The sequence below is a fragment of the Barbatula barbatula genome (assembly GCF_947034865.1).
Source record: "Barbatula barbatula genome assembly, chromosome: 1".
Classification (NCBI taxonomy): Eukaryota; Metazoa; Chordata; class Actinopteri; order Cypriniformes; family Nemacheilidae; genus Barbatula; species Barbatula barbatula.
The window spans coordinates 3,275,485-3,284,688 of record NC_136766.1 but is presented as its reverse complement, the minus strand read 5'-3'; the positions used below and the strand labels follow the sequence as shown (position 1 = coordinate 3,284,688).

The 9,204-nt window shown below is 37.0% G+C and overlaps 1 protein-coding gene across 2 annotated transcripts; it reads left to right on the top strand.

Annotated features, from left to right (window-relative positions):
* The first annotated feature begins 3,859 nt into the window (after positions 1–3,859).
* Positions 3,860–7,906, top strand: adcyap1a (adenylate cyclase activating polypeptide 1a). Of its 2 annotated transcripts, none has more exons than XM_079454225.1 (7): positions 3,860–4,001; positions 4,563–4,658; positions 4,884–5,015; positions 5,175–5,279; positions 5,884–6,015; positions 6,714–6,834; positions 7,380–7,899. In XM_079454225.1, exons 2-7 carry the CDS (start codon positions 4,564–4,566, stop codon positions 7,386–7,388), a joined length of 594 nt encoding a protein of 197 aa, XP_079310351.1. In that variant the 5' UTR covers positions 3,860–4,001; position 4,563; the 3' UTR covers positions 7,389–7,899. The 2 variants fall into 2 exon arrangements, with proteins under 2 accessions (XP_079310351.1, XP_079310352.1); XM_079454226.1 differs by having other exon boundaries at positions 3,983–4,244; positions 7,380–7,906.
* The last annotated feature ends 1,298 nt before the right edge of the window (positions 7,907–9,204 follow it).

Here is a 9,204-nt window from a genome sequence, read left to right as displayed (position 1 = left end):
TGTCAAACTTGTGAATTTCCATAATGGTTAAAATCTCTGCTAGAGATTCGGAAACGTCAGAGCTGTTTGCACATGGGGAACCCGGGGTTCTAGTCTGCACCCCTGCTTTAAAGCCAAAAAACTCAGATTTCTTCAACATATTTCCAATATCTCAGTACTTAAACGTGAATAGGATAGTTCTTATTCAAACAATGGTACGATGTTGCAATCATCTAGTATTGATACATTCAATACAATGTTTCGATACGTTATTTCAATGTTTTGGAACATGAACTGTTGTGATGGATAAAATCCTATACCTGAAAAATGAAAATTCCCGGTCGTCCAGTTAGCATTACCTCCATGAGAAGTCTCTGTGTTTTCTCTGTGAGTGTGAAGCGTGTTCTACTGCAAGATGTTTGGGAACATACGTGTTCTTTATCAATTAATAAATGTATAGCAAATAACGCCATTTATTAAGAAATGTAGCAGACGTACAGTGGAATATGAAAATGGATTATAAAACAAAACACAAAATAAAAGAATGTATTAAACACCAACAATTCCCATCCGCATGTGCCTGAGGTTATATAAGTGCCCACGAAGCACCCACTCATCCAACCAAACTCAGGACAACAAACTAGTAACAATTACAATTACAGAGCTCTGTAACTCAATTTATACTAGTAAAAATTAGGATTAGAGAGCTCTCGAATTCCATTTTTACTAGTAAGAATAAAAATATGAGAGCTCTATAATTCAATTATTACTAGTCATATATCTCCATTAACTTCCATTCATTTTAGCTCTCTTATGCATCTTACTAGTAAGAATTTTAATTATAGAGCTCTCTAATTCAATTCTTACTAGTAAATATGCAATTACGACGAGTAATGCTGAGGACAATTTAAGCTAATTTGGCTTGCCATAGACATGCGTTTACATGCAACACGAAAATGGAGTAATGTGCAAAAAACGGGTTGTGCTTATAGGCTACGTAGTTTATGAGCTTTCCCGATAAAAGAAAACGGCCTCATGCGTTTACATGACCTTACGTAAACTTTATTCTTCTAGTTTGTCTGATTGAGTGAGAACGTGTGAGAAAATAAAAGAATGAAGAGGTCATTTAAAGTCATAATGTAAGAAATCTTCTCATTAAAAAAATGATATTGCTTCACTCTTCTCACCATATTGCTTTCAAATGTTTACATTATATTACAACACTCTGCACGAATGAAATTAATGTCATATTTGCCTCATAAAGAACACTGGCACACACACACACACACACACACACACACCCACACACACAGAGACACTTTACAAATTAAGACATTGCAAACAGAAGCATATGTTGAAATGAGCCATTGTTTAAAATGCAAACACAGGTTATTGCACCGGACAGAAGTGGTCAGTCAGTTTATGATGCAATCAGCTCTTAATTATGGGAAATATATGTGTGTGTGTGTGTGTGTGTGTGTGTGTGTGTTTAGAGCTGACCACAAAGCTCTGTGGAACATAAGCAGTATTTTGACATGATTAAACGAAGCATCTCTGTTTTAGTATCTCTCTTGGGGGATTTCTCGGCAGTTTGCAGAACCTAATTATAAACCAGAATTGTTTTTTTCTTTTCGTGTAGATGTTACATCCCAGCCCAGCTGTTATAAAAATGTGTGCAAATAAAACCTCATTAGATGTAGTTTTTATAAGAGGCTTTAAATAAGTTTCTGTAAATGCACATAAATAATACGTTGTAATATATACAACCACGGATCAAGTTAAGAGACCATTCCATATTTTCATTTCAAATCAGAATTTCTAGATGTATTGTGGTCAGTCCAGTGTCCATTAAACTAGAACAAAATCTAAACTTAAGGAGTGACAAAGTTGTCCAACAGCAACGTGAAAGACTGACAGCATGAAAAGACACATGAAAACAAACAATAGTTTTTGAACTTTTCCTATAGTGCATGTAGAAGTATTACAGTTGTATTTCTTAAAAGTGAATATGAACTTGCTTTATTTGCCGTATTTGAGATCTGAAAAATGCACAGCATCTCTTCTGTTATTTTCAAATGTTTGTCCAGTGTTTATTTTCTGCAAATAGAACGGTCACTCAATTTCTTTTCAGGGGCTTAATTTACTAAACTTTACTAAACTAACCTAAACTATAGTAAAGGTTTATAGATTAAATGCAATTGTGCGTATATAGTTGTTTCTTTCATTAAAGAGCTAAAAATGTTTCAAATGAAAATAAAATAAAATGAATAAACCACCAGGAGATGCTGACATTAGATAATATTTACTAGAATAATTTAATTTACCATATAAAACACCATGTAGCGTGTTTTACCCTTTTTTGGGGGGTTTTATTTTTCCCCTGTAAAGCTGCTTTGGAACAATGCAAATTGTGAAATAAAGTTGAATTGAATTGAATTGATTATAGATGTGACCAGAACTTTTTTGTAAATTCTGACTAGGTGCTTAAATATGACTTAGCTATTTGTTTAGTCACAATATAAATTATAAAGTTACATTTATGAGTAAGTAACCTTAACACTCAAACTAACTCAACACAAATTGAAACTATTCTAAACTAAAGCAATCTGTGATCGTCAGAGGTGTTTTGTCCCTACTTTAGCATTTTCCAGTTTCAAACACTTGGTGGCGCACACCACCACCTCAGTTTATTCAGGTAGTGCGTCACATTCCGACTCATCGGTGGACATTTTCTTTTCTTCCTTAATGTTTTTTTTATTATTTATTCAAAGAAATCTTTGAAAGAAGCAATATTGTAGATATCACACAAAGAGGGGAAAAATGATTAATAAATAATAAAGAAACAAATGAAAATAAATAAATACAGAAAATAACAGCAAGTATTTCTCCTCTTTCCTATGGACACATTCTAAATCCACAAAAAATTATATATATATAAAAAAAATGTTTAAACAAAAGATCATCCATAAAAATAGACGGGATATTAAATTGAAATTTTTTTTTACATTTTTTAACAACAACTTTACATTTTTTTGGTTGTTTATGAGCAAAAGAGATTTTTTTTGAGTTCTCCAATTCTAACAAAAATAAATTGCAGTTAAGTGCAGATTTTACAAACTTTTGTTTATGAATATAATATTTGCCATGTAAAATATAGAAATTCACCACGTAATCAAACATTTTACATTCATTGGTATATGAACATCTAATATCTTTAAGAGATAACATATAAACTATATTTTTATGGGCAAATAAAAAGGAGCTTACGTCAGACCAGAATTTAAGGGTTACAGGACAGTTATAAAATAAATGGGCCAAGTTTTCCTCCTGCATATTACAAAAAGAACACGTATCACCAATGTCCATAAATTTAGATAAAGATAAATTGCAAGGGTACATTTTGTGTAGAATTTTAAAATGCACTTCTCTTTTGGAGCCGTCATTTCACTTTCACATGACGTCAGAGCACGCGTCTGGACACGCAGGGTGATTCATGCACGCGCTGAACATAAACAACTCACCTAAACTTTCAGCTTTGAAGATTTGCATTGATAAGGGCTTTATTTCACTTATGTCACGTAATCCACTGATGCACATGAGAGTGAACATTTCTAAAAGCTTTGATACACTGCGTATACATGTATATTCATCGCGTAACATTCATGCAAATAAACAAATGTAACACACATTTGGAAAGTATTAATCTCTTGCTCTGGTTTATTAAATTCATTTTCCTAAAAGTTCCAATTTATAAAATAATAATAGGCCACCATTTAAGGAATGAATTATGAAGAACAACAAAGGGCCAATCGAGACGTCCACAACTCACATCCTGACAAATATTTATATTCACCTGAGATTTCCTTCTTTTTTTCCCTAGAGGCCAAAAATAAACTTTATGACACGAGGAAGGGAAAAGGACAGCGATTTCTCCATAGTTAGGGACGATGACGTCGACGTGATGCCCGACGTGAGGAATGAAAAGGGCTGAAGAATGAAACACATGTGAGAGATGGAGACAAGTAAGCGCTCGTTTTCTATCCGATCTTCTCTCATTACGCAGATCTGAGAAAGGACCCTATTTGAGTTTTGTGCTTCACACGGATTTAAAGGGCGCATAGAAAAGTTGAAAGATCAGTTTTAGAGAGAGAAAGAGAGAGAGCGAGAGAGAGAGTGAGTAAGAGAGCGAGAGAGACCGATCTTGAGATTTGATCTCGTTCCTCTGGTTGCAGTCTCCACTGGACAGCATCCGTGCGCTGCTGTGGGTATGTGATGTACTATTCACTGAAAGGGCGTTTTCATGTTTTCCTTTGACATGGGACCGTTTACAGTCTGATAAAGAATTACGAGTAGTTGTGCTTTTTCCAAGACGTGCAATAATTTGGCGAACTCGTAGTTGCGCAATGATATTAGAGACACCTGCTGCTGCAGTTAAGTGATAACAGAAGGTCATTGCAACAGTGGGCAGTAATACAGTTTTGCAGGATCGCATAGTTATGGTGATCTCTTAGGTTAATTGATGGATTCCAATCAATTATATAGTTTACTTATATAGTTTACTAATGTATGCATTTCTCTTGCAGAATGATGACAAGCAGCAAAACGACTTTAGCTTTCTTCATTTACGGACTCCTCGTTCACTGCAGCGTATGTTCCCCTCTCAGCTATCCAAACGTCAGGTAAGAGCTGCCTCACCTACAGCACCAGACCCGTGCCGTGCGCCCTTGGCGCTAGTTGGGTTTTTCGGTTTATATGGGTTTTATTACCAGAAGTGTGTTGTGTTGGCAATGCATTAAAACACGTTTAAATACATGCTATTGTTCGATTTTTATTTAGTCTGGTCTTATATCCGTGCTATGGCTGTTATATACTTATGTATAAAATGACACAGTGTCTCGTTGCAGAATGGAGCCGGCGAGGTTCGAGGACGGCAACTCGTTACCGGATCTAAGCTTTGACAGTGACCAGATTTCTTTTGCAAGCTCTCCTTCAGTTACTGACGACACGTACACGATATATTATCCTCCCTCGAAAAGGTGAATAGCAGAACTCTCGTTCCCGAAACGGGAGCCTCTCTGCGCCCTAAGCGACGATTGCGTTTTTAAGATGTATGAATGAGTTTTGAGAGATATGATGTGCGTCTTTTTATGTTTCCAAATGACTGGACATTCTCTGTTTGGCATTGTGTCACGCAGAATGGAAAGGCACGCTGACGGGATGTTTCATAATGCATACAGAAAAGAGCTCGGCCAGATGTGGGTGAGGAAATACCTGCATAACCTGATGGCAAAACGCGTGGGGTAAGAACATAATCCCTTCCAGCTCCTTGTCTGACACCATGATTTTGCTTACAATCTGAAAAATTAAGGTAGTTAAAGAGAGAACATTTACATTCATTTATCCTTTTTATTGCGCAAATGTTATTAGTAGTGGGAAAAAAGTTCCAAAGACTATAAAAAGCCCCTTTACTCTACCATATTTTTATTGTTGTTAATATTACAATGTATATGTGCTTTAGAAAGTGTGCATGTGTCAAATGAAAGAATTCAGAATATTCTTTAAAAAATAAAGTAGGCTACATGGCGTATTATGGTTATTCGCAGAGCGCGCGGGTTCACAAACAGACGAACGCAACAGAGCGCAAGACGTTAAAATTGCACTCTATAGTTAAAATATTAAACAGATGTACACATTTAAACTTCACCCACGTTCTGAAACGCGACCACAGACGTCCTTCTGACGCGTCTGCACAAATACGCAAAAAAGCGCACCTTGCGCGGACGGTGCGCAATTGTTACTTTGCTTTCTGTGGCGCATTTCCAGCACAAACGCGACTTTTAAGGAAGTACTGTATGTAAAAATGTTGGAGTTTGACGCGTTGGCGTTTGTCTTTTCTTTGCGCAGAGGAGGCAACACGATAGAGGAGGACGAGCCGCTGTCCAAGCGCCACTCGGACGGGGTTTTCACGGACAGCTACAGTCGCTATCGGAAGCAAATGGCTGTCAAGAAGTATCTGGCCGCAGTTCTGGGCAAAAGGTATAGACAGAGATATAGAAGCAAAGGACGGCGGCTCGCCTATTTGTAGCCCTTTTCACATATAGATCCCCAAAACGATTCTGTATGTACAGCTCCTGCTGCAAGTCACTCACACCATGTGTCCTTTAAAGCTAATCTGTATTAGGAACACTTTACATAAGGTTGCATTTGTTAACTATGTAACATGGACTAACAATGAAAAACACATATACAGCATTTATATATATATATCTGGTTACATGAACAAATATCCACAAACAATGAACAAACATGACCAAAGATGAATAAATACTGTAAGAAATGAAATTCTCATTGTTAGTTCATGCATTAATTAATGTTACCAAATGAGATCTTATTATAAAGTGTTAGCCGTGTATTTATGTACGAAGACATTAAAATGAATATTTTGATAATAATATTGTCTTTCTTTTGTACTGAAGCACCTAAACAGTTCAACAAATCTGCCTTGTGGACCAGTCGATTAGTCTGACCAAACTATAGCATTTACCTGTTTGATTGTTTGCTTGTTTGTTTTATTTATTTAAATAAAGGAAGTGATTGTACCCAGTATGCTTGTCTCTCAAACGCACCAGTCTGAATCTGTGTAAATAAATAGTCGCAAAGACAATGGCTGCATTGAATGTTACCTTCATTTATCACGCCTGACATTAAGAGTGTAGTGTTTTTATTTACAACAGCCACGAAGACTTAGATTTGCACCAAATTCTACAAGACATAGACTTTGATGTGCTCCCGGATGGGGATGAGATTGAGGCTTTTTTGTTGGATTGGCTGAAGCAGTTCCCGCCTGAATTCTCGGTGAGTTTGCACATGATTCGGTTTCCGGCGTCGCTTGCCTCTTCCATGCTCTTTTACTCCCGTCAAGTTCTCCACACTATCATCTGTGGCTTACGTCTTACAAGCCTCTTCATACTTCTGTCTTTCTTGCACAAAGCTGATTGACTATTTTCACTGTTAATGTAAACTTCTGTTAACCCTGCATCCCCAAAACTGCTGATGGCGAAGAACACATGTTCTCAGATTGAAACACTGTTTGTGTTTGGTACAACTTCTCAAAAAGACATAACATCTCCGTTGATGAATGTGTGTGTTTGTCAGAACTGATAAAAGTAGCTTGGCACAAATCCATATGATATTTCAATCTATTTCTACGAAGGTGCGGAAGGTGTAGGTTTATTTTCAAAAGAGCTGATATCATAATTCTCTAACTTTGAGGCGGAGGCCTATGAAATGAAAATAAACCGACAAACGGGTCTTTTTAGTGAAGTGTGTACGTGTTTGTAGTGTGTACGTGTGTCAAAGGGTGGTGAAATCAATCTGTTTAATTCTGCATTCTCCTGCAGGCTTTGTGACACAGGAGGGCGGCTCGGGTGCCTTTTCCTCGTCTTTAAAATGGCCACCAATTTCAGATGGCACGCTAGTGGCCCTTCAATGCTGCAATCGCCTGCTCTCATGCCTCCTATTTCATTGGATCATTAGTATCGCGTAACGTTTGCTTACACCATGTTTTCATTCCACTCCCTGATCTGGTTGAGCTTCACTATACACGCTGTGTTCTGTATAGCATTCACTGAGATTCATTTTGTGTGTAGAGACTGACAGTGCCTGAAGCCTTACTTCAACGTAAAGATAAATCTATAGATGAATAAATCTGTGTCTTGTGTTGATCATTAGTTTAATATCGTATGGAAACTGCACAAGGTCTCCATTATAAATGTCAAAAAATAAAACCCAGTGTTGTAAAATTTGTATGAATAAATTTTTGTAAACAACACATTTTCGTCTAATCTTTGAAGCTATAGTGAGTTATGATGAAAACGATGTGCCAGATGATACCCTGACACCCTAAATAAACATCATTTCAAAACCATATTTTATTTCGTAATTCTATTCCCATAGTCACCTCAAATAAACATGAGAATGAAAAACACACTATCAAACTATAAAACATTATAAAATATAAAATACACACATGAATTAAGCCTGAATCTGTCTGTCAAGATTCCCGACATTGAACAGTCTGTTACAACATACAATGAAAGTCTGTCGGTCTGTCTGTCTGTCGGTCCGTTTATTCATAAATTAGAGTTTCATGCTAATGCTCTGTATTGTAGTAAAATATAAACAAGTATAGTCTGGAGGAAAGTGTGTGTGTACTGCAGATGTTGACGGGGTGTTCGTGTGTGCTCTCCGATCAGACTGCGACTGGTGTTATACAGACCAGAGACACCAGGAGAAGAGGAACCTTTTAGTGTCCGTCAGAAGAGATCAGAGCTAATAACCTCACACCGGACCCCTGCATCACTGTAGCACGGCGGGAGCAAACACTGACCTTTACACACGCGCACACGCTGGGTTTGTATGTTTTGTGGAGACTTTCCAGTAAGTAACTATAAAAACGATATTCTATTCCCAAACACGGACCCTTACAGAAACCTTTTTGCATTTTCAAAGAAGCATCATTTAGTTTGTTTAATAATCAATTTCTCTACGGTTCGTGCTGGCCGGTCCTCACAATGACGGACAAACAAGAACACTCGCGTTTGTTCAACCCAACTGATCTTATGCAAACATAGGGACAAGAAATGAGCTTTTGCAAACATTGGAGTTTAATACGTGTTGGACAATTAAAGGAAGCATTTTAAACTTATTTCCTTTTTATGGGGAAGTATTATACAATTTTTATCCATGCTTTCCCTAAGGTGTACTTATAAAGTCATTTTTGTTTCTCACGATTTTGAAATAGTTATTTCTGTGCCTTTAACACATTCAAGAGATGTGGATCCAGAATTGTGACTCATGAAACAATCCACACTGAAATGTTCAGGAACTGTTGAAAGATTTGATATTAAAAACGCAATTTCTCATAAATCCAGATGTATACAGGACAGAAAAGCTTTGACGCTAAAGACAAACCAACACACAAATCTTTAATTAAGACCCCGTCAGAATTTGTTGCCTGGCAACGCGTCCCAAGAAAACAACGGCATGGACACTCATGCAGTGATTTGATGAAATTGAGGCCATTTACCTGTGAACACATACAGTAGGTTTTATGGCAGGAATCATATGGTTTTTCTCACACACAGATAGAGACACTCCTGACCTACAGTATCTCACTGTTGAATTAGTTTAATGAGACCTCAGAGAGGTGGTTATGAAATGACT

Excerpts from the sequence above, each read along its gene's own strand:
- adcyap1a (XM_079454226.1), top strand. The coding sequence starts at position 4,564 with ATGATGACAAGCAGCAAAACGACTTTAGCTTTCTTCATTTACGGACTC. Across the intron at positions 5,280-5,883 it reads CTGATGGCAAAACGCGTGGG|AGGAGGCAACACGATAGAGG; the intron begins GTAAGAACATAA and ends TTCTTTGCGCAG. Across the intron at positions 6,016-6,713 it reads GCCGCAGTTCTGGGCAAAAG|CCACGAAGACTTAGATTTGC; the intron begins GTATAGACAGAG and ends TATTTACAACAG.